General features: G+C 39.0%; 1 protein-coding gene across 3 annotated transcripts; it reads left to right on the forward strand.

The window, feature by feature from the left end:
* The first annotated feature begins 13978 nt into the window (after positions 1–13978).
* slf2 (SMC5-SMC6 complex localization factor 2) lies at positions 13979–25694 on the forward strand. Of its 3 annotated transcripts, XM_046834460.1 has the most exons (21): positions 13979–14068; positions 14187–14293; positions 15916–16340; positions 16537–16761; positions 16862–16892; positions 17356–18197; positions 18764–18843; positions 18953–19057; positions 19143–19310; positions 19444–19546; positions 20516–20603; positions 20687–20828; positions 20953–21040; positions 21136–21312; positions 22124–22218; positions 22305–22392; positions 22503–22625; positions 22768–22845; positions 23334–23420; positions 23541–23609; positions 23983–25694. In XM_046834460.1, exons 2-21 carry the CDS (start codon positions 14281–14283, stop codon positions 24574–24576), a joined length of 3621 nt encoding a protein of 1206 aa, XP_046690416.1. In that variant the 5' UTR covers positions 13979–14068; positions 14187–14280; the 3' UTR covers positions 24577–25694. The 3 variants fall into 3 exon arrangements, with proteins under 3 accessions (XP_046690416.1, XP_046690397.1, XP_046690406.1); XM_046834441.1 differs by lacking the exon at positions 14187–14293 and having other exon boundaries at positions 13981–14068; XM_046834450.1 differs by lacking the exon at positions 14187–14293 and having other exon boundaries at positions 13981–14068; positions 17359–18197.
* Positions 25695–26414: the final 720 nt, after the last annotated feature.

The raw sequence follows: 26414 nt of genomic DNA on the forward strand, positions 1-26414 counted from the left end.
CTTCTAATTGCCATGTAAGTTTCTCCTTATATTTTACAGACTAATAGGGAAGGAACCGAGTATGGTGTTTCTAAATGAATGAGCAAAAATCGATGATCAGCTTCATTGTCATTGTCCAACTTGAGATCCTGGTTAAACGTGTAGACATGACCATTTGCAGCATTATTAAGTGTTACAATCAGGTCTAAAGGTTGGATTGTGGAGTGTAAAACGGATTGATATCCTGAGAGTTCCAAGATTAAGACATAGAGATGCAGAATATCTAAAAGCAAAATCCAATACAAATGACAGTCATTGTGTCAGTAATATATTTTCACTCAATTTTGTAAAGCTATTAGAACATATACTGTTCTTTGTCCTTAACAATAACAACTCCAAGTCTCAGACACTGAACAAAGTCCATCCATTTTCTTCAGTTCCACGCTCTCCATCCAAACCTCTCTCCAAAGCTCCTCCTCCAAATACATGCACACATTACAGTTCACTGGAATTCTCATGTGTCATCATCCTGAAAGCAGAAAGATCTATTGAAAGTATTAACCCAGAAGTTACATAACTAATGCCAGATACAAAAAAATTACAAAATGCCACATACAAAAAAAAAAAGCATACAATATCTGAATATATAGAATTCTGGATCAAATCCAGAATTACTGGTACTTAAAGAAAGACATTTAAAAACAAAATGATAGCCCAATAGCCATATGATTGTTTTGATTGTTTTGAATCTGATGTTCTTGAATATGTAATGCTGCTCAGTAAGGTTTAGGTTTAATAATTGACTTAACAGTCTAATTCCCCACCTCGATGAAGTCCTTTGTTATGTTAGCAGTGGTTTTTTGGGTTTTTTTATCATTGTCTTGGTGCATGAAGTTCCTTACAGTCAAACCGGATCCATTTCTCATCCAACTGAAATTTTTTGTAGACTTCGGAAATCAATCTGATGTTACCTACATGAGTAAGCTGTGCGGATCCAAGCTTCAACACAACCTCCACCATGCTTGACCAAAGAGCTCTTATGTTTTGGATCATGAATAGATTCTTTTTTTTCTTTGTACTTCCATCACTCTGGTAGACGTTGTTTAAAGTTTATTTTTTCACATTTCCATCACTGTGTTAGAGGGTAATGCTGGTTCCCATAATTTTGTTGTGCATCTCTGTTTATCTTTATGAATTCCAATCTGGCCATCTTATGGTATTGCAGCTAAATTTCCGCACATAACATTTTTCCTGAGAATTGGATTGGATTGTAAATTGGAATTTTTTTATCAACTACTGTTGTTGTCCTTGGCTGACCATTTGACATCTGGTTGTAGCCAACGTTTGTGCGCTCTGACCTTTATGTTAGTTTATCCTTTTTAACAGCATACCAATCTTAACAGAAGTAACTCAGGACTTAAACCATGACATTTAGAGCCATTCATTGTTTAAACAATCAAACTCAACACATGTGGGCAACAACAAAATACCTTTCACAATATTTCCCTCTATGTTACAGTATTTTTCATCACTTGGCTTTAAACAAAATGTATCATGGCCTAAGCTGTTTAGCACATTTAGATCAAGAATCAGGAAATGACAGATGGTTGTTTGCCTTTTCAAGGGAGGTAATGTATACGACGGAACACATAACCACACAAAGGCAAAATGAAAGCTGTACTGGCAAAAAAAGATCTTAGATTCATAATTGCACAGTTTGTACAGCGTAACTGATTCTTGGGGTGAACTGAAGTTTCTGAATAAATAATGTGCCAACTCCACAGTCTGAAAAAATAACTTCTTCCTGATAGCAAACCACAACTTACAGCAGCTGAACTTTGTCTTGCATTTGTAGAATTGCAGCTGAAATTGTGATCAGGGTACATGCAAGTAAAAACATGTCACCTCACTCTTACATTTGCACTGACATTCTTTTTCCCAATGAATATATATATTCTTTTGTGTTGATAACTTTGACAGCTTTTTAAAATCTGACTGTAAGGAACTAAATAAAATTGCTTTGTATTGTATATGATTAAGTCTGCTATAATAATTATAAATATAGGAAGGCACTCCAAACGTGAACTGACAACTTGGGATTCATATTTAGGTTGTTGTGTCTGTGCTGCATTTCTGTGTATTTTTATTTGATAATGTAATATGGTTTGTAATATAGATAGATAGATAGATAGATAGATAGATAGATAGATAGATAGATAGATATATAGATAGATAGATAGATAGATAGATAGATAGATAGATAGATAGATAATTTGGGTTTGGATTATTTAGATTATTATTAGATTTTATAATAATCATTAAACCCAAAATAATTGATTTCGCCTTAGATTTCACTACTAAGTTGGTGTTTGTCACAGGCAGTGGAAAATATTTTAGTTCTGTACTTTCAGTACTCTCTTTAAATTATTTTTTTGCAGATTTAATTAAGACCAAGATTGCTAATCTATCTATAAAGTATTTATTACTTTTGTGTTGTAGGGCGAGGATACAGTTTTTGTCGAACATTTACAATACAGTTTGTTTAACAGATATTACAATATTGCGCCTGTAGAGGGCAGTCATTAGTCCGTAAAATGCAATCAGTCATGAGTTGCAAAAACGTACAGAATTATTTTTTGCAGATTTAATTAAGACCAAGATTGCTAATCTATCTATAAAGTATTTATTACTTTTGTGTTGTAGGGCGAGGATACAGTTTTTGTCGAACATTTACAATACAGTTTGTTGAACAGATATTACAATATTGCGCCTGTAGAGGGCAGTCATTAGTCTGTAAAATGCAATCAGTCATGAGTTGCAAAAACGTACAGAATTTTTTTTTTGTCGTTATAACGAATTGGCGAACAAGATCGTTCCAGTGGCGGGCGGTCAGGGCCAGCAAAGCCTTCTCTCTCTGCTGCCTAAATCCTATCAGAAGCACTGACTAACATTTACAACATAAATTCTAATATTTGTTCCATTAAATCTTATTAATTTATTCCCAACAGTTTATTCTCTTCTTTTCGTAGTGTTTCTCTTGGCTGCACTGCTTCCAGTATGTGTATGTTAGATTTTTTGTCCAATCAGATTTCAGCCTCTATGTCAGGGGTGGCCAACCAGTCAGAGACCGAGAGCCACATTTTTACTGTGTTACCACAAAGAGCCACATCATACACATGGGCACACATGAACATCACCCATCCCTTCCTCTTACACACACACACAAACTCTTAGTTTAACCAAGTCCACAAACAAAAATATAATAATTTACAATAGCGTTTTTCTTTTACTATGCATGTTACTTAGTGGGACTTTTGTCATTCCTTGCCTTGAACAATCCCCTTCAAATCTGGCTCGTATTCCGTTGTTGCCACTCAAATCAATTCTTTCACATGGGTGTCAGTCAGAACAGATGCGTTGATTTCACGTGTTTCAGGGTAGAAAACACAGACTTTGTGTGTGTTTTTTTTTTTATGTGTGTGTTCACTTCGCTTGAGTTCAATACTGTATTTTCGTCAAATGCGCATGTGCATGAGATGAATATACCGCAGGGGTGGGCAATTAATTTTTTACAAGGGGCCACATGAGAAACCTGAATTGTGTCAGAGGGCCACACCAACGATAATATTTTAGGGATGCACCGAAATGAAAATTCAATTCAAATGGCAATGAAATCCATAATTTTTTGTGTTATGCCTTTTGCCTTGGCACCATCACTGGAAAACTTTCCTGCCTTTTCAAAAAACGTCCTCTACAGACGGAGTGCGCATGCTCGGATTGACTTTACTTTTCTGCGCCGCGTTCTTCTCATATTCAGAATGGCAATCGGGATGTTTGGATTTCAGGTTATAAATTAAACCCGACGTGGAGAAACTCTTTGCAGATACACCCCCTCTTAAAATTTCAGCATTGCATGTTTTGCAAATCGCTATGCGCACACCGCAGACATGTTGCTCTTATCCAGATAACCGTGTGCTGCTGCGCTTTTTTATTGCGTCATTACAGTTGTGTTTCTGCCATGTTGTTTCGGTAATTTAGGTATTTTGCCCGAAAATTTGCGGTGCATCCCTGTAATTTATGATTGTCCTCACGCGATGCGAACACGCACATTAAAAAACAAACACAAACTTCGATATGAACGTAAGAGCCGCATGAAACCAGCCTGTTAAAGTGTGGTCTTTTCATGTAAAACAGGAGTCCATATTCTTTGAACTGACCCAACGGGGTCTGCATTTATTAAACAGTCTGCAAAAACAGTCTCCTAACCGCGACTGACTTCTTCCCTTACTCTCTGCCTCATAGCCTAGAATGGCCCTTGTTCCCCCCCTAGTGGCAGATATAACCTGAACAGACATTACAATAATTCCATATTGTTACATCCTTTCTCTTTTAGAAAGTTTTCTTTTCCCTGAAACACATTTGCAAACATTAAATGCAAATAGACATGTACTTTCAAATGTGGCAAAAGTTTTTTTTTTTTTTTTTTTTTTTTTTTTTTCTTTTCCCAAAAGTCACTTAAATGCCAGTTTAAGTAGTAAAGTCCTTGTAGCGTTGAGGCTGACGAACAACTCTACCACATCTGGTAGTCTTCGCCCCATCACCGTTACAGGTATCGCCCTGAGTGTGAGGGCTCTGCTGGGATATTACAGTGTCTGCATGGGTACCCGGAGTGTTTACTGTCTCTATATCAACAACCTCCATTTGAGGAACAACACGGGCGCGTCTGAGGTGTCTACGGTTCCTCCTGAGAACCGCACCCGAATCCATTTCAACCTCATATGATCTAGAGTCAACCGGTCTTTTCACCTTGCCCAGCTTCCATTCGGTATGCGGCTCAAATGGCTGCACTCTGACAGTGTCACCTGATCGTAGGGCATCTAGATCCCTGGCTGATCGGTTGTAGTATGCACATTGACGCCGTTGGTTAGTAAACAGTGCCTGCTCTACTTGAACCACTTGAGGCTGGAGAAGGCTGTTTTTCGCCGGCAACAGAGACCTCGTTCGACGGTTCAGCAATCTTTGAGCTGGGCTGCTCTCCAGTCCTTGTGATGGTGTGTTACGATGGTCCAAGAGCGCGAGATAGGGGTCTCGTCCAGATGCTTTGGCTTTGTGCAACAGTCTCTTAGCAGTTTTAACGGCAGACTCTGCCTTGCCGTTACTCTGCGGGTAACCTGGTGATGAGGTTTTGTGGTCAAATTCCCACAGTTGGCTGAATCTTTGGAACTCTTGTGATGAATATTGAGGTCCATTGTCTGAGACTACAGTGTTGGGAATGCCGTATCTAGCAAAATGCGCTTTTAGCTTCCTTATCACCGTAGCAGCTTTCGTGTCTGGCAAAAAGTCTATTTCCCAAAAATTGGAATAGTAGTCGACTGTTACATGGTAGTTTTTGTTATCGAAGTGAAATAGGTCAACGCCTACTTTGGCCCATGGCCTGCTTGGCACATCGTGTGGGATGAGCGTTTCTCTGTGCTGCTTGTCATCCACTGACCTGCAGATGTCACAGCGAGCTATGTGTGTCTTTATGTGGTCGTTCATGCCAATCCAGTAGACACATTCTCTGGCCCTTCGTAGACATCCTTCTGCCCCGAGATGTGAGGAGTGCAGACGATGGGTGATGTCTTTCTGCAGTGATAATGGAATAACCGCACGTTCACCTCGAAACACAATGCCGTCCTGATAACTTAATTCCTCCTGGAATGAGAAGTAAGGTTTGATTTCCTGAGCCATGGCCCTTTTGTCCGATGGCCAACCCTGCTTCATTAGTTGGATCACAGTTTGTAGAGTCTTGTCATCTTTTGTAGCTGTCCTGATCTGGCTTAAACTGTCACCAGAAATGGGTAAGTGTTGCACCATATTAACCGTCTCTATTTCAGCTTCTACAGAGCTCCGAGACGTGCATTCTGGGAGATATGCTCTGCTTAAGGTGTCTGCCAGTAGCATGTCTTTGCCAGGAACATACACTACAGTTAGGTCGTATTTCTGAATACGTAGCATCATTCTCTGAAGTCTCTTGGGTGCGCTCAAAAGAGGTTTTCTAACTATGGACTCCAACGGCTTATGGTCAGATTGCACAGTAACTTTGCGACCATACGTGTACTGATGAAACTTCTCTACACTGAACACCATAGCTAGAAACTCTTTCTCAATCTGGGCATAACCCCGCTCAGTCTGTGTGAGTGCTCTGCTCGCAAAGGCGATGGGCTTACCCTTTTGCATGAGTGCAGCTCCCAAACCTGTGTCCGATGCATCACATTGTACTACGAGGTCCTCCTCTGGGCAGTAGTACTTCAGAACAGGAGCATCCACAATAGTCTTTTTCAGTTTCACAAAAGCATTCTCATGCTGCTCCGACCAGTCCCAGTCTGTGTCTTTGCGTGTCAACTGCCGCAACACTTCACACTGGTCCGAAAGGTGTGGGCAAAACTTAGCCAAGTAATTTATCATACCTAAGAGTCTCTGTACTGCTTTCAAATCTGTAGGTCTCGGCATGTGTTCAATTGCACGAACCTTGTCTGGATCCACTTTCAGTCCGTTTGCTGTCAGGCGATGCCCAATGTATGTACACTCCCTCTTCCTCAGCTTGAACTTGTCTGGGTTCAGCTTGATGTTCTTTTGCCTGCACCGCTCCAGGAACAATTTCAGCTTCACATCATGGTCTCCTTCTGCCGCTTCCTGCGTCTCTCCCTGACCTGTAATGAGCACATCATCCGCAATAATGTATAGGCCCGGTAACCCGTCCAGTGCTTGGGTCAGTTTTCGCTGGAAAACTTCCGGTGCCGGACTTATTCCCATGGGCATCCTTAGCCATCTGAAGCGGCCAAACGGGGTGGAGAACGTAGTCAGATAACTGGATTTCTCTTCAAGCTTGACATGCCAAAACCCGCTTTTGACGTCACACACTGTGAACACTTTAGCTTTAGACATATCCGGTAGTACGTCCTCAATGGTTTGTAGTGGGAAGTGACTGCGCTTGAGTGCCTTGTTGAGGGGCTTTGGATCAATGCATACTCTAGGTTTACCGTTTTGCTTTTGCACCACCACCATGCTGCTGATCCAGTCCGTGCTGCAGTCTACTGGTGTGATAATACCTCTGCGCTCAAGGTCCCGAAGCTCCTCTTTCAGTGGTTTCATCAAGGCGACCGGAACACGTCGCTTTGGAAGTTGCACAGGTTTCACACTCTCATCTACTTCCATTTTGTATTCCCCTTCCAGACAACCGTCTCCTGTGAACACATCTGCAAAATCTGTCTTTATTTGATCCATTGTCCATTGTCCTTTTGTGTCTCTCACTGTTGTCACAATGCTGTCAATAGCCATAATGTTTTCATAGTGTACTTTTATGAGTTTCATGGCCTCACTGGCTCTCTTACCAATCAGTGGTACAGTACAACCTTTGTCCACAACCTGAAACTCTAGCTGGTACAGTTTTTGGTTTCTAGGGTTTCTTAATTTCACTTTACATCTACCCAGTGGCTTCACTTTGCTTCCATTGTACATCACTAACACAGAATTTGTGTCCTCAAGCTTAGCATCTGTGTTCAGCATGTTAATAGGCAAAACATTACATGTAGCTCCACAATCGATCTGAAATTTTATAATATCTTTCCCTAGGAGCATTCCAGCAAACAACTGGGAGTCATTACCTTTGTTAGAGTCAACAGCATTCACATTTTCACTTTCTGCTACATCTCTAACACACAGTATGTCCTCATATTCCCTTTCACATTCAGTAACCTTATGCACAGATTTCATCTTCTTTGGTTCAATGTGGGCTTTACACTTAACTGCAAAGTGGTTTTCCTTACCACACTTTTTGCATTTCTTTCCAAATGCTGGACATTTCTGTTTGCTCCTCTCATGCGTCTTGCCGCAAAACTTGCAATCCACGGTGCTTTCTTTCTGCTGTAGGCACGAAGCTCCTTGCACTGCGTGAACTTCTTCCACTGTGTGTCCCGCTATGGCCTTGCAGTTTTCCCGCGACCACTCAGCAGCTCTGCAAAGTTGAATGCAAGTGTCCAATGTCATGTCTTTCTCCCGTAACAGTCTCTCTCGCATGTTGCTGCTGTCAATTCCACATACAATCCTGTCCCGAATGAGTGAGTCTCTCAATGTTCCAAAGTTGCATGTTTTTGCTAGCAACTTAAGTTCAGTAACATAGCCATCTATGGATTCACTGGTACCTTGATTTCTTGTGAAGAATTTGTACCGCTCCACTGTCTCGTTCAATTTAGGACTGCAGTAGTTATCAAACTTTTCAATGACATCCTTAATCGTCCAGTCCGACCGCGCTGTGTCTCCCATTAAGGTATCCAGTAGCTCTCTGCCACTCTCACCGACCAGATAACTAAAAAGCCTGACCTTTTTCTTCTCGTCGTCCTCGGCAACAGTTAATCCAATGTACAGTTCAAACTCGTCTCTCCAAGACTTCCACGTTTTAGACAGGTTACTGGAGTCCAGACACAGCGTCTGTGGAGGTCTAAGTCCGTCCATGTCGTTAGCGTTAGCCTGTTTACTCAGATGCTACTCCACGCTACACGTTAGCACTTTACCGTCTTCGGACTTCGCCGGCGCCTCCGCAGTGAACCACTCAAACTCGGGCAAAATCCACTTCCGCTGCCACCATGTTAAAGTGTGGTCTTTTCATGTAAAACAGGAGTCCATATTCTTTGAACTGACCCAACGGGGTCTGCATTTATTAAACAGTCTGCAAAAACAGTCCCCTAACCGCGACTGACTTCTTCCCTTACTCTCTGCCTCATAGCCTAGAATGGCCCTTGTTCCCCCCCTAGTGGCAGATATAACCTGAACAGACATTACAATAATTCCATATTGTTACACAGCCAAAGAGCCGCATGTGGCTCGCGAGCAGCGGGTTGGCCACCCCTGCTCTATGTGCTATGTGCACATATTAATACATCCGAGTTAGACTTTTTTTATGCCTACGGAGTAAGGGAAATTTATTTGGTCTGGGACATACTTAAAAATCCATTTTCAAGAAAAGCTAGACATCGTGAGGAGAGGTCGGCCAACCCCGAAGCTAGCTAGCTTGTCTCAGCCTGGGAAAAAGAGTTTGTTCACCACTTCCAGTGAACAAGTGAATACGAGCGGTACCACTGGTTTACGGCCTCCGACTTTGTATATGCGCTGCAGTACCTAGTATATAAGACGCTGCACTGGGGCGAAGGTGAGAAAGATGACCCGTCTAAAGTCCTGGACAAGTTCGCCAACTATATAAGGCCGAGGAAAAATAAGAGAATAGCCAGACACCGTTTTAAACTAAGACTGCTCATGAATTGCGAGTATGGCGATCCAGATTATATGTTGGTCGATGCAATAATAGCGGGTGTCAGAGAAAAGCGTGTCCAAGAGGGACTGTTAGACAAAGGGGAAGATTTACCGCAACTAAAAGCAATTGAAATCGCCCCGCAATTTGAACTGTCGCAGAAGCAAATTAAAATTGTCAGAGAAGAAGAATCTCAAGTGCAAGCAGTAAAAGTGAAAACAAAATACCAAACAGCAAACAAGAAAACCTTTCAGAAAAATCTGACAAATTTTGTGCAGAAAGAAATGCATGTAAATCGACCAAAAAACTGTCCAAGTTGCGGTAACGACCCAGCACATGTCGAGCAAAAGGCTCTGTATGCTCATACTGTCACAAATCGAACCACTGGGTGGTAGTATGCTGAAAAAGATCAGTAAACACAGTTAGTGTGCAGCTGCAATCAGAAACAGAAGATGATGAGATGCTGAGCATAAATATCACACAAACACATGAGCACAGTGATGACAAATGGACAGCAGATATTTAAATTCTGTCTCAGAAGGTGCCATTTAGAATTGATACTGGAGAAAAATGTAAAACATTGACTTTAAGTAGTTATCAGGCACTCCTGAATGATGGTGAGCTTAAATGCTCTAATCGAGTGCTGAAGTCCTACTCTAACCACAAGCTGAAGCCTAAAGCTGGGGTTGACCTTCTGACTAAATATAAGTATGCTGAGATATTAACAGAATTTGAGATTGTGGACATCTCTCAAGAAAATGTGCTCAGCGGTGCAACAGCATAGGCTTAGTTATGCGGCTTGATGCATTGCAGCCTAATAACAAAGAAGATAAGACACATTACGGTCACACAACAACAGAACAAAATGTGCCAGCTGGACTAGACGATTACCCAATTAAAATTGATCCCAATGCAAAAGGTGTAGTCCATTCTGTCTGCCATAAACCAGCTGCACTGAAAAAGAAAATAATAAAGAAACTACATGAGATGGTTAAAGATGGATACATCACAAAAGTCAGCCAACCGACCATGTGGGTGAGTTCAATGGTAGCAGCGTCCGTAATGGCAAGATAAGGATCTGCATTGACACAAGTGACTTGAATAAGGTCATAAAGAGGGAACATTACCCAATGCGAACCATCCAAGAGGTAGTCTCCGCAATGCCTGGTGCTAAAGTCTTTTAGGTGGCTTAGGCTACCTTTTGGCCTAAAATGCGCACCAGAAATTATGGTTGAGATGCTTGAGGGCATCAGCGGAGCAGTAAGTGTCATGGACGACATTCTCATCGCAGCAGCCTCAGTAAAAGAACATGATGAGACACTCTGCAAAGTAATTCAGAGAGCAACAAGCTATAATCTGAGCCTCAATTTTGGCAAATGCCATATCAAGCAATCTTCTATGCCCTACGTAGGACACCTGATAACATCAGAAGGTCTGAAGGCAGACCCAGCGAAAATAGAGGCTGTAAAGTCCATGCCAACACCAACAGACAAGGATGGTGTTCATCGTTTTCTAGGTTTCGTCACCTATCCGTCAAAATTCCTGACGAACCTCAGCGAAGTCGACTCTAAGACAGCTCCTGAACGAGGAAGTTGAATTTGCATGGCAACCAGCACAACATCAAGCGTTTGACAAACTCAAGGACTTATGTTCAAAGCCCCCTGTGCTCCATTTTTTTTATACATCCGTGCCTGTTAAGATCTTCTGTGATGCCAGCAGCAATGGCCTTGGTGCTGTTTTACAACAGGACAGTCATCCAGTGGCTTTCTCATCCAGGTCTCTGACAGATACAGAAACGTGCTACAGGCAAATTGAGAAAGACATGCTCTCAGTAGTTCATGCATGTGTCAAGTTCCACAATTACATATTTGGAAACCATGTCACAGTGTACAATGACCATAAGTCTTTGGAAGATATTTTCAGAAAGCCACTGCTCTCTACCCCCATGCGCATACAGAGAATGCGCCTCCGCCTGCAGTGGTATGATCTGACTGTTAAGTACAGACGAGGAAATGATATGGAACTGCCTGACACACTGTCTAGAGTTTAGTTACCTGAAAACAAGCCAGAGGTGGAAGGCTTTGAGTGTGTCTCCATGCTCAACTTTGTTTCAGTGAGTGAGCAGAAATATTTTTAAGCTCCAGGACTGCACAAAGAAGCTGTCTCAACAAACAATCCGACAGGGTTGGCCAGACCACAGGTGTGATGTGCCTAATGCAGTTCAGCCATTTTGGGACTCACGAAGCCAACTTGTCGTTGCTGATGGTGTTATCTATAAAGGTCTTCATATAGTCATACCCCCTTCCATGCAAGATCATATGCTGAAGCTTATACATCAGTCTCACTTAGGAATAGTGAAGAGCAAGCAGAGAGCTCGCAAGGTCCTATACTGGCCAGATATGAGTTCTGAAATTGAGCAAATGGTGAAGAACTGCGCCAAGTGTGGAGACTTTCAGAACTGGTTACCTAGACAACCACTCAAACCAACAGAAACACCTGATCTTCCATTCAAAGAAGTAGCTTCTGACCTGTTTAAATTTGAAAGAAACCATTATGTTCTGCTGGTGGATTACTACTCAAAATTTATTGAAGTGGAGAATCTGAAGGGCTTACATTGTCATGGCAATGGTCCACAATATTCAGTGGATGAGTTTAAGGATTTCTCTCAAAGTTATGGAATTATTCACGAAACATCCTCCCCACATACGCCACACTCCAATGGTGAGGCAGAGCGTGCAGTCCAGACTGTTAAGAAACTTGTAAGGCACCAGACAAACATCTTGTACTGCTTGAACGATGCCATTGGAGTCAGGAGGCCTTTCACCAGCTCAGCTGCTGATGGCCAGGTGTCCCCGCAACAACCTGCCTGCTGCCCGTCTGCTGCTCACAACAGCAGCGTACGACCCCCTTAAACGTCAACGGCAACTAGACAAAAGCAAATGTGTTCAGAAGTTTTACTACGACCGCAAGAGGGCAAGCGACCCTCGTGCTGGGCTGAAGCCTAGAGATGAAGTAAGGATGCAACCACATCCTGGCAGTCACAAATTGTCTCCTGGAGTTGTTGTGAGATCACACTGTGCCCCAAGATCTTATGTTGTTGACTGTGGAAGTAGACATTCATGTTTTGTTCATGTTATTAGACAAATATTGATTCTGAGCTGCTCCAGATGATGTCGGTGGCACAGTTGTGGTTGTAGTGTAGAGGTTTGGAGTCTTAACTGGGTTTCTAGTTTGGTAAAATGGTATTCACCCTCCATATGTGAAATGACTCTCTCTCTGTAATGCTATGCGTTGTTATATTGTGTTTTTGTATAGTATTGATGGATTAAGTCGGGTAAGTCCTCACTGAAGGCCCAGGTACCAAATGCACGGTCCGCCACTGGATCATTTAAATAATCTACAATGTTGTTATACATTACTTTAACACAAAGAATAATCTTAAAACTTGAACAAATGTGGCAAATTAAAACAGACTTGTAGGGCTTTACATCAATATTATTATATTAATATATATTTATATTGTATAAAATTTAATAGTTTTTTAGGACCAGTTAAAAATTGTATATGCTTTGACTTGCATGTAATGGTGAAGTAGACTTGGGTTTACAGGGATGGATCCAATTTGTACTATTTACTTTCTTAATTTTGGTCCAATATGTTGTAAGACATGAAACAGAGGTCCGAACGTTAAATCATCAACTGAAACTATTTATCGAAAAATTACAGCAAACAGTTTTAGTGTTAAAATAGAAATGTAAATTAATAAATACATTAAAATGAAATAAAGTATTAACAGTCACAGGTTAAAGTTATTTGCTATAAACCACACCGTATAAAAGAAATAGTCTTCACATTATGACTTCACTTAACACATTTCATCCCAGAACTCAGTCCAAACATCGCCCAAAAGGAAAAATGAAGTCTCTCTGCACAGCTTCTGAAACTCACAAAGAGGACCATTACTGTACATCAGAGATGCCCAAACTATTACATTAACTTTTCCCAAACTAGTTTAAATTAAGATTAAATTAAATATGAAAATAAGGGTATAAAAACCCACTGATACAGATCTAATTTTGTTATAACCTGTGAAAAATTTAACTTTTCAGCCCTTACAGCCTTACTAAACCTGCGCAAATTTGCGTAAATTCCCAGGACCTCACACCTAGTAGCACCCCTGCTGAGATTTTCACAGGCCTGCAGCTCCACTTTTCTCCTGCTTTTGTTGTGCAAACACACCAATTACCTGTGAGGCCTGGCACTTTTGCAGAGAGAGAGAGAGAGTCATGAGTATATGTGCTTTTTTTCTATAGGCCTGTATAGTACACATCAGAAAACATTGTAGCACTGGTGTAAAATTATACACACATTCACATACGTTCATGTGGTTATAGTCTGTTATCGTGTTGGGTTTCCTCTTTCTGCCGTCACCGATCGTCACATGACGTCTTGGTGCATGAAACTTAGAACACATACAGTCTTGTTTTTTTTAGGTGAATAAATTGTCAAGCAGACACTGCCACTTCTAAGCACTGACGTGGAGAATACCTCTCCCCATGCAGTGTCTTTTGCAAGTTGAGGAAGTTTACTTTATTCACCGTGCCCAGTAGCATTGTTTTCTGCTGCAGCAGTCTGTGCGACAGTGACAGTGAAGTAAAGAACTTTTCCTTTATGGTATTTTCTTAACTTAACTATTTTCCTTTGTTTTTGTCTAGATGAATTAGAAGACTTCTGAGGACACCATCTTTGCTTTCTTCAAATGTAAAATGCAAAGTAACCTCAGGCAGCACATCACCTCTATGGGTGAGAGATGAACTTAAGTATTGCACATACCTGAAAGATTGTTCATTAAGTGTTCTAACTTTAATATAATTAGTTGAATGAAGTTCATGGTACAGCATACATCTAATTTGTGTATCAGCTTATGGCAGCAATATACATATGTATATGGTGACTACAAAAAGCGGGAGCTGTGACTTGCTGCACATGAAGTCCCTACGCCTGAAATCCTGTTGATGCATGGCAAGGGTATGCTGCTTTGGTGACTGGGTATATTCTCATAGTTCAGCTGCTAAATGGAAATCTATGCATTTCAGCATAACTGACCTTCGGGCTAGTTCGTGCAGGCTTTCCTGGGCAGCATGGTGCTTTCTTTAGCTAATGCATTATACAAACCACAGTTCTTAAAAAGAGAAAATTCTTTTTAAAAACTGACAAAAAGTACAAGGAAAAAACTTGTTGTTTTCACTGTTTCAGCGGATCACCCGTCTGCACACAATCCTGTCTTCTACATCTGCCTCTTTTAAACTCATTTCCAATCCTTTCTATCCTCGTCACTCCCAATGTAAACCTCAACATCCTCAGTTCTGCCACCTTCAGCTCCACCTCCTGTCTTTTACTCAATGCCACTGTCTCTAAACCATACAACATTACAGGTCTCACCACAGTCCTATAAACTTTCCCTTTCACTCTTGCAGATACTCTTCTATCACAAATCACTCCTGCCACTCTTCTCCACCCACTCCACTCTGCCTGCCCTCTTTTTTTCACTTCTCTAACACACTCTTCATTACTTTGCACTGTTGACTCCAGGTACCTGAACTCCTCCACCTTCTCCACCTCTTTTTGCTGCAACTGAGCAATTTAAATGTATTTTGTAAATAAAAAGAAATGTAAAATGTAATGCCTGCAACACAATAAAAAGTGATACAGATGCATTTGCATCTGTATCACTTTTTCCCATTCTTGCTTAAAACAGTCTGTGGTCACCATTATCTGATATTCCTCATGTGATGCACTATGCATTTTGAATAGTAAACAGATATGAATTTATGTGCCTGTAAGGCCTGTGTTTGTTGTAAAACAGAATGAGACCTGCAGCACAGTCTGTCATAGTATTTGTGGCTTTTGTGCCTTTTGATGTTAACAGTCTGGATGACCTATTTATTTTTTGGCAATGTGAATGTCCTTTTTTTCTGAAAAAGGTTAAACGTATACTTTTCTAACGGCATCAGACTGTTTTTTTTTAACCCATCTAAGAAGGAAAAAATTAAGCCCAGAGAATTCACCAGTGTTTTTGCACAGCACTGATTTAAGGCTTTCTCCTTATGTAATAGACACTTAGCTTTCATTTCTTGATGCAGCGCCAGATTATATAAAATGACAACAGTTTTCGAAACTATTCCAGAGCCTATCTGGCAATGTTTGTAACAGTAGCATGAATCTTTCTCATGCAGTGCCATTTGAGGGTGTGAAGGTCATGCGCATTCAGGAGCATGGTTTCTGTGCTCGTCCTACATAAACTGAGTCCTTGAATCACAAAGTGTCAAAAGTTGAGTCATTGGCAGATGCTTCTTTTATACCTAATCATGATGCCCTAGATCACATGCTTATTGTAGAATGTTTAAAGCCGGTGAATTAAATGTGTGTTGCAAGCATTATATTTGGAATTTGTTTATATTTATAAAATACAATCAAGGCGGTCAACCAAAACATTCATTAATTTCTTTGAAATTTTGTCACTTACATGAAGGTATTATCATTTGCTGGTTTTCCTTACCCTGCATTTAAAAAAATATTTCAACTTTTTTGGAAATGGCTTTGTCTGCAAGTAGAGTGAACATAACTTCTTCCGCTTTGTTCTATTCTAGTGAATGACATTATTCCACTTGGTGGTCCATCACGTCAAAGAACCGACGATAAAGGAAGAGCTCACCCAGTGTCCCAATGCTCATCTCAGGAGATACATAAAAAGAATACACACACACTTAAGCCTTTAAACCCACTCTCACGACATACGCCTTCTCAGAAATCTTCTGTGGTGGAGAGAGGGAATAGAGCTGCTGTGACATTTACTTCAGGCTCTACGAAGGGTTTTTCAGGAAGCCAGCAGAGTCTCTACAATTGTTATGTACCAATACAAAAAGTACAATTGAACAACCACCACCACCTAAATAATAATGGATCATACCAGTCTGCTGTTAAAAAGGATGCACCTTTACAAAGGCAGGGCTCCTATGACAAACAGAAAGAATTTGCCCTTGCTTTATGTAAGCAGCTGAATGAGAATTTGAAGGTAAATAAGAGATTAATATATTATAAGCAGAAATGACCTGTCTGTCTTGTTATATACTACATTTGTTAATTTGTATTCTTTATTTCTAACTTAGTTTTACTAGAGATCTGCCAGAAAAATACTCGTCAAGATTTTATAAGTACTACTATTTCTATTAGCACATATACCAGTATAAACTTTTAACTGTGATATTTAGGTTGAAAGGCCTGTGCTGCAGAAAGGGAATACTTTGCATAAGATGCTTTCTGTTCAGCCTCCTCTCAGTTCCTCTTCTATATCTGAGAGCAACAAACAGTCAGCCCCACCAAACTCTCAGAGAAGACAAAGTCTTGACCGTAGGGTGATTCAGCAAAGTCAGCAGTCTGTTGAGAAGATGGACAAGCCAATTGATTTGGATGACATCTCATCTTCACCTAGTCAGGTAAAAAAGTTTTTTTGTGCAATCATAAAAAAATATATATATATATATATTTTTAAATGATATGGTTCTGATCATGCTCTTTCTCGTCGTTGTGCCTTAGGATGATGTGCATGTGCAGGCAGCTACACCAGGTATAGTCCTTCTTTGTGTTCATTTTGACACACACGCACAACTCTATGAATTTTACATTTTTGATCATTGTTTGGGAGCTGTTTGTTAAAAAGGGTTTTCTTTTTCTTATCTGGGTTCCTCCCACTGTCTAAACACTTGCTGGTAGGTAGAATGGCTATGCTAAATTGATTCTATGTGCGAATGAGTGGCTGAGTGGTGCCCTGTGATAGAGTGCCATTTCAACTGTGTTGAAAATTCCCTTGCTTTTGTGCCCAATTTTTTTTTTCCACTATACGTTCTGTACCTACTGTGAAATGTAAAGCAATAATTTATTGCCAGAATGGTACAGCCTAGGGTACACATTCCCATATTTCACCTTGTAGGATGATCGAATACAAACATAAAATGGTGATTTGTAGAGAAAGAGAGTAAGGAATCATATGGGGCACAGGGGCATGTCTTATCATTTTGTCTCTTTTGTAGCAGGTGGCAGATCTTTATCTTTGAAAAGACGAAGAGAATCCAGTGCAGAACGACATGGAGAGAGCAAGAATTTGTGTCAAAAAGAAAGTGGATTTACCCCATCTTCTAATAGTGGCAGCTCTTCCCAAATTAGCTCATCGCCAAAGTTTATCAAATGTGCCTTCTTGAAGACAAGTAATGCAGCTGTGCTGACTTTAAGTGAGAAATGCTCCCCAGCATTAAATAATAGTCCTGGAGACAGAATAATGGCTTCAAACCATGTAGCTAAACAGCTTTTTCCAGAACCAAGGACAGACAATCATGGACTCCAGACTGCAACTCTGAGCACTGTGGTCCATGAAACAGATCATCAGAAAGAACTGATGCAAAGATCTACGGAAAACAAATGTCCTTTAGGTTACTCAGTCACTGATGGCCAATGCCACTCACCTTCTAGTACACTTATCCCAAAACAGGAAGAAAGGTGTTCGCCTGTTTCCTCAGGCACAAGTTTTTCACCAGACCATAAGGATCGGTTTAAAACCATCTCTCCTCTCCAGCAACCAGAAGCTACTTTACCCAGCTCTCAGCACAGCACAGGCTCACACGTGGCAAAAACCCTTACCAAAGGCAAGAAGGATGAAGATGAGAAGGAAGACCTGGTGTGGAAGGATCCTCTGGATTTGGAGTTTGAGGAAGATGTGGGGTTGGAGATCTGTGCTCTTAGCCTCAGCAGCAGCCATAGTAGTGAGGAGGACCGTCTGCTGTCTTTGCAGGAGATCCTGCAGCACAGTGCCCGTGTGCCTGCCACTCCAGATAAGGCGGCATTCTCCGAGCCCAGCACTCCAGGCATTAAAGTTTCTGTAAGATAACATCAGTATACGTCTTAAATTAATATATTAAAGTATTAGTGAGTTATTAATGAAAATAGCTGGGAAAATTGATTGAACTGTTAAAGGTCCCTAAATTATTAAAATTATAAAACTGTATTGTTCAATGGGAAAAAACACTAATTATGTGAACTACCAACATTCAGCTAGTCAGGCCAGTCATTCTTGGCAATTCATAACGTTCTCACTCTTGCACTAGCATTAAGGCATTCTAACTTAATAGATATAATTTTGGAGATAACACTGGATTTATTGAATTGACTAATTTAAAATAAATTAGACTTTTTTAAACAAATGAAGCTTTGAATGATTACTATTTGCTGAAATTTTAAAAGGCTTTAAAAAAAAAAAAGCATATACATCCTTAAGATTTTTATTTTATTTTTTTTTAACTTTCAACTGTAGATAGTTCATTGTCTTCCATATTAAGAACTGCCATAATAATTCGTTTTACAAACAACCTTTTTAGTCAACACATCACGTAAATTATATAAGTAAAAGGCAGAGGATTTTTAATCTACAATGGTTTCCTTTTTTAGGCAGAGGATCTTAAAAAGAAGGCTACAAGTTACAAGAACACGCTGGATCAAATGCTGAAAGAGAAGGAGCAAAATCTGAAGTAAGTCAGCAAATGTGCCATTTGTGATTTGTAACTATGCATAACATTTAAACACGCTATTTGTCTCATGAAATTCATACTTTACCTTGTTTACTTCACGATTTTAAAGATCTAAGGAGCTGGAAATGCAGCTGCTTCAAACTTGTAAAGAAGACCTGTTAAAATTGGAAGAAGAGGATGAAAATACAGAAGAAGGACTTTCACATGAACAGAAGTATGCTTGTTGTTGGTGTTAACGCATTGAGGTATTAAAGTGTTTAAAACAGTTATGTAAATTATGATCTGTTCTTGTACTCTAGGGAATTCTTACAGAGATTCTCAGTTACCTCATGTGTCATAAGAGACATCCACCCTGGAGAGGAAGTATTCACTCTCACCAACTCTGGCCGACTCTTTAACCAACAGAGTCTGGACTTAAGGAAGATGGGTGTTACACCAAACAACAGAGCACAGCAGACTCTGCTACAGTAAGTTCAAAACCTACATATGAAACATTGCTTTATGGTAATTGATCTAAAAGCACATTTTCTTAATCTACACAACCTGACTGGCATTTTAATACATGCATGACTAGATAAATGCTTGTATTTCTTTGTACAGAGCACATTCAGAGCAGCTTCTGTTGCTGCTGAGTGCAGGCTTGTTTAGAAGAGCATACTCATCCTCCCCCTGCCAGCCTCAGGTGACCCGCTGGCTTTTTCAGGTACATCATAACATTCATTCTAGATACATACCATGTCATGCAGACTCACAAGGTGAACTAACAAGCAAACTTTTTTCTGTGATGGCCACATAATTTTTTCATTCTTTAATGGGGGACCTGGTTGGTCTGTAACCCGCAAATGACATGCGCTGGAGTGATTACCAGTATTATTGTGGAGTTTTTATTATAATTTTAAATGTATTTCTTTTGCCTACTAATGTTATATCAGTTTATTATTTTGTTATGCACCGTATAGACAGATGAGCATTTACTTATATATATATATATATATATATATATATATATATATATATATATATATATATATATATAGCTTAATAACAGAGCATTATTACTATCCTAATGATTTTTTTTCATATTCATTGCTATTGAAATCAAAACATTTCCTTATGTATATGAATATTGTTGATTGTTGAATATTGTTGAATAATGTGATAAAACATAACACTTAAAATACTGCTAAACTTTATTACAAAAAAAAGGTACTGAATCCTGAAAATGTGCTAGAGGAAATATATATGAACATATTCATTAATAAATATAATTAATAAATTCTAAATAATAAATATATCATTCTTGCATCAGTAATTCGTCTCTAGAGCGGAAAACTATCAGTGCCATCGACCTCTATTAATACTAAGGGAAGTTTTTGTTTGAAAGCTGACCTTTATTATCAAATACAGATATGATATAATTAAGGCATATTTAAAATTATATTTCAAAATATTGTTCAGAGGGTCGTTCCAAATGTGGTGGAGGGCTGTAGTTTTGGGACGCTTTTCTAATCCCTCTCCACTCGATATGGTGTAAATGATGCAAAAGCTTACTGTTTACTTGGAAAACTGATAAGGTTATGTTTGATATATAATATACAGATTTTATTTTTGACTGTTAAATGCTGGAGTTATGCATTTCTGTAATGACATTAACTTTTAAATTGAACGACAGATGATGTCAGTCCACCCAAACCCCATCGTGTCTGCACAGATTCTTCAAACTTTGATGCACATTGCCTTATCTGCTGCTCAACAAATAGGTATTGTATAATGTGAATCAGGAATTTGGTGTTTGGTGTTTTTAGTGGGTATATTTACAATTTACACTGTTTGTGTGTTTTAGTGGAGAAAAGCAATAAGAAGTACGAGGTGTGGGTGCCCAGCATTCAAGATGTTGCATTGGTCTTCCTCAACATGGGTGTGCCGTTTGTCAGTTTGTTTCCATTGGAGGATCTACAACCCCCCTTTAATGAGGGAGATCTGCTGTGAGTACTGAGCCTTTGTTACATTAAACATCTTCCCTGTCAGCATTCACTGGCTTTAAAACAAGTCTTTATATATTGTTTGGAATTAATGTTTCATATTAATATGTTTACTGGCCTTTGCTAGAGAGAGTATGGAAATCCAGCCTGATGGACCAAAAAGTGAGAAAGGTGGTGGCACATTTCCAGAGCACAATTTTGAGAACATTATTAAGGTTATTATATTATATTATATCATATTATATTATACAATTCAAAATTTGAAAAATGGTGTTTTTCATACAAAGTGTGTGTATATTTTTTCATGTAGTACCTGGCACTATGTACAGCCCTGTGTCCAAGGGTGTATGGTGATGAGGAGCTGCTCCTGATGTTGACAGTGGTGTTAAGAGTCAGTCTAGAGACACGTTTACAGCTGCTGCCCACTGGAGACCTCAGCTGCCTGCTACAGCACCTCCTGAACAACATGACAAACTGGGAAATGCAGGTTAGTCTTTGGACCAGAACAAGATCTGTGTTAATATAATCAAATACATTTTATATCCTAAAACATGTCAGCTGTCTACACACTACATGCACACAACTCTTTTTAGTTCACCTGTCAGTTGAGCTGTAAATTTTATTATTACTATTTTTAATTCCCATTTTTGATGCGGGGTGTGGTTTTACATGCAATGGATATAAACATAAAAATTACTGGAGTTTTTGCATTGTCTCTTTCATAAAATTTACTTTTCAAATTTACTTATGTTCTTGTACATGACCTTTTAAATTAATGATACAAAGAAAATAGCAATATTTATAATAATTGCAAATTATTATGGTTAAACAATGAATCACTGAATGCTTTACTTCTATGAAGTAACAGAAAACTGGTTCTTCCCTGTTTGTGTGGTGCGGATCTGCTCTCACACCGAACCCTTTCTCTCTCTCTCTCTCTCTCTCTCGCTCTCTCTTTCTTGCTCACTTACTTATTTGCTCCCTTCGCTTTCCTTTTGCTGCATTCATACCACATGGCAGATTGGAAAAAAGGAATGTTGCTTCCTGTAAATGATTCAATCCATACTTATATAAATAGTAGAAAATAAACATCTGAGGTCCTCAATATACAAAGGCACAGTGCGAAAGTATCCTTGTGTGGGAAGCATTGGTGAAAGCATTTTAAAGTCCGAAATCCAACACTTTTGTACATTTGAATCTTGTTTTGCTGTAGTGTTGACTGCACTGACTGATGAACACACACCACATACATTTTGTATTATCTCACTGTGATCACCTGTGCGTGTGTGTGTGTGCAGTTGGCTCGTGTTTGCCAGGCCATCACTAATTTGAGTGAGGATCACCACAACCTCAGACGTCTGGTACAGCTTCTACCTCACAGTGGCCGAGGAAAGTGAGTGAATTGTTATTCTATGAAAATAAGTATGTTCTTTGTATATTGTTTAATATATTAAAATATCTTTTTGTGTCACCGGTAAGGCAATTGAGGAGACATGTGAGCGTGTCGATCATCTCTAAACTGTTAAACCACAGATGCACTTATACACCTTCATGCACAGAATTTCAGGTTAGACGAATCTAAATGATCTTCTTATATTGTGGCTAGTACAGCTAACTGCATCAAATCACTAACACGAGTTTACAAGATATATTTGTACATTTGTGTTCCGCTCACAGCTCTCTGATCTGAGATGTTACCTGCCTCGAATGCGCCCTTCACTGCTGTTAAAGGGCTTAATAGCTGCAAAGACCACAGAGCCACAGGAGACTGATGACTGTTCCACCAATCCAGACCAACAGGTGAACAGAGAGCAATTGCTTTATAAAACGTTACTTACATATCAGTTAGCTTGTATTTTATACATGCATTTATTGTCAGCTATTTATTAAAACTATATTTATTAAAACTAATCTGTGATCATGTATTTCAACATTTATATAGGCTTATTACCTCTGCTATAGCCTTTTGGCTTTGACAAACGAAGCTTCCAATTTTGAGTTTTTGCCATCGAAACAGAGAGTAAGTGTCGCATCTCTTTTCTTTCCCTCTTTTTCTTGGGTGTGTATGTGTATTAATGAGACACTGAATAGTGTCTCATTAATGACATTTTTCCTTTTAAAGATTTAAGGTGCATAAAATGGCTATAGTTTACAACTCATATTTTAATAGATGGTCTGTGGGTGAAAATGTTAAATTGTCATTTTTAAATGTATTCCCTGTTATCATAAGGGTGCAGTGGCAGATTTGAATGCCGTAGTGAAACAGCAGTCCTGGTCCTTTGAGCGCTGAGACACTAAACAGTTATTGCTTGTCTATTGACAGAGGCAAAGGGAATAGTAGCCGTACTGAAAGTCTGCTGTTTTGGTTTGGCATAAACAGAATGTGTATAGTTAATTTAAGTGTTGGTAATTTTATAATGTGTACTGGTAAAAGCACCCAGTCCCCAACTGTGTTATATAGGAGTTTAAATAGGCTTTTATACACAGTGCTGTCTGTATTTCATTCAGAACGAACTGCTGCTACTGTCTGCTGAACTTGAGAAACACATTAAATGTGACATCAGGGAGAGCGAGAAAATGCTTTACAGGAGTAAGGTACAGAGATTTTCATAAACTTTCAATAATTATTCTTCTAGCTATTGACATTGACAATTAAAGAATACTCAAAAAAGAAACCTAATCACCATTGTTTTTTTATCTATTTATTTTAAATAGGTGAAAGACTTTGTTGCTCGAATATACACCAAATGGCAGGTGCTTCTCCAGAGATCAAGACCACAGGAGGTATGATCTATTTGTATATTTTATGGTTTATTCCAGGAAGACTGAAAACAATCTGTGTATTCCAATATTGCGAATTTTCTAGATTCCCTAATGAATAAACTACCAAAGCATACTACAATTTGTCAGTCTTCCTTAAGAGATGGGGAATTACTTTTATTGTTAGCTGTTACATGGCCATGCAGCACCCTAAAATAATTGTGATGAGTCAGATATCTTCCCAGACATTGTTAAAACTGTGATTGCTGTAATTGTAGTTCTGGGCTGAACAGTCAGGTGTTTTTGTGATTTGAGGCATTCTCACATGATTCATGTCACTGAACTTGTAATTTTTGTAAGATTTCATTGTATGCTTTCTATTTATTTTTTTACCCAGGGAAAGCTTTATGATTACTGGAAACCTCTTCCTGAGGACGAAACACCCAAAAATAAAACAATCGAATTGACTGAGCAGGAAGACACCGAAGAGTCACTGAGTGAGGAGTCAGACATGGACCAATCTGATGAGAAAGAGTGCACAGAGGAGGAAGATGAAGTACCAATGGAGAGTGAGGAAAAGCTAGAGGACAGTGCTGAAAAGATTCAAGAGGAGACTGAAGAATTACATATGGTTTCGTGTAAAATAAAAGACAAACAAACTTTAATAAACCTGAATGACAAAGATACAGATGAGGCAAAAGATGACACAGCAACAAATCACAAACACAAACAAAACCAACTATTAGGAGAAAGTTCGGAAGGGTCAGTAGAGAACGAAGAGGATAAAAACCCCATTTATTTAATGAGGTCTTCATCCTTGTCGCTCTCTACTGACCCTTCCGAAGAAGAAGAGCTTCTTAAAGATGACGGTTCTCTAAATAGAAATGGAGAACTTTCAGACGGAGAAAACGATGAGCCTGAGAAACTAGAGCTTTTAGGCGAGCATGCAGATGTGTTGGAGAAAACATATAATTTGCTCTTTGATGAATAGTCATTTATTGACATCTGGACATGGTTGCTCTTCTTCCTTGTAAGTGACTTGGGAGTCATCATGTGAATGTTGAAGGAGGTTTTGCTCAGAGTTTAAACTATGCAGTTTTTAAAATGTGTAAATGTGTGGAGAGCAAGTTTCCCTATTTCACTCTTTGGAAATTGAGTTCTCTCTCTTGGGTTTTCCACACATTTATTTTGCCGTAGTACTTAGTATAATAGTGCAAGGCATTTACTCACTCTGTTCCAGTCACTGTGCTACAGTGTGAAAGAACAATTATTCTCTCCTATAAATGTAAAGCATAATGCACTGTACTGCCTTACCAATCCATTAGAGGGCGTTTTCTTTATTCAGTTACTGGCACATGGTTTCTCATCTTTAAGCAGCAGTTATCTTTGTAATGTTTATTTATGTGGGGGTTTTCTTTTAAACATTTTTCCCAGGTATTTTTAAGAAACAGTGAACATGCCTGCTAATAAGTGTTAATAAGACACAGCAAAATACATTTCCATGTTTCCGTGGCCATTTACAAGCACAGAAAATAGTTTAATGTTTTTATACATGTAATATCTTCATCACAATAAAAAATTAATAAATAATGGGCAAATAATCTGTTTACATACATTATAGTATGCAAATGTATACCTGGCAAAAAAAAAACCAAACAAAAAAAAAAACGGATTATTATTTATACTGGAATGTTCTAATATTGTATGGTAGAAAGATACTGTTCATATATTAAAAATTTGTATTTACTATATTTTTTTAATTATAAAGTTTATTAAATTTCCACTTGATATCAGTAGTGCAATTCTTTACTTTGATGCCATTATGTTATCCTGGAATATCTTAGTTTAACAAATTTTGTCCTCATGATTCTGGGATTTGGGGAAAATTTGCATCTGAAGCCTTCAGCTCTAAAATGAATATATACATACGTCATAAGGTGTATAAAATGTGCATAGAAAGTTCCGTATTAAATAAACTTTGCTGTATGTCTGTTTTCCAATTGCACTAGATGTCACTCAGGAGGTGGTTGAAGGACTTCTTTGTTATATACAAATGTTTTAAATATTTTTTGATGTATACATATTTGTAAAATAAAAAAAATTTATTAAGTTTTTTCCCCCTCTTTATATTGTTAAAAGGTAAATATCTATCAATACTCAGCACAATATAGCTGATACAGATTTCATTGTTGCGTTCATTATAATTCCAATGTGTTTGGTAGAAACTCACCATCCACCTTCTGTTGGTTGGAGCATGTTCATGTTTTTGCAAATGATGCAAATAAAAAAAGAACTGGAAAGTTCACACAACAGTATCCATGCAGAATGGTGAGAAAAACAAAAAAAAAACGTTGGCTGGTTGTGTGGATGGAAAACGACTTGCTGTGTTGACGATCCTTAAGGTCCACTTCAAGGTTTGATGCGTTAGTGTGCTCCTAAGTTACTATATCCTGCATGTCAAACCAATCTGGTCACGCTCAGGTGTTACAGTCTGCAGTCCCTCTGCTCACATGATGTTTCTATTTATTTATACCATTCTGCTTAAAATCTAGTGACTACCATTTGGTGCAAAAAGGGAAAACCACAGATCTCACACCCCCTCATTATGATGAATAAGCTAAACATTAGGTAAAGCTCCTGCATCTGCATGATTTCATGACTGGTTCTGCTGTCACCTTACTATACAGGTGGTCCTAATAAAGTGAACAGAGTGTATTTATTACAACATGTTATATTAAAAAAGATCAAATTAATATCATAATATATACAGTAAATTGCACCTTTGTACTGGGGTGACACTCTAACAATCCTTTAGTAAAATTTGTATAC

The sequence above is a fragment of the Silurus meridionalis genome, chromosome 2 (genome assembly GCF_014805685.1).
Source record: "Silurus meridionalis isolate SWU-2019-XX chromosome 2, ASM1480568v1, whole genome shotgun sequence".
Taxonomy (NCBI): domain Eukaryota; kingdom Metazoa; phylum Chordata; class Actinopteri; order Siluriformes; family Siluridae; genus Silurus; species Silurus meridionalis.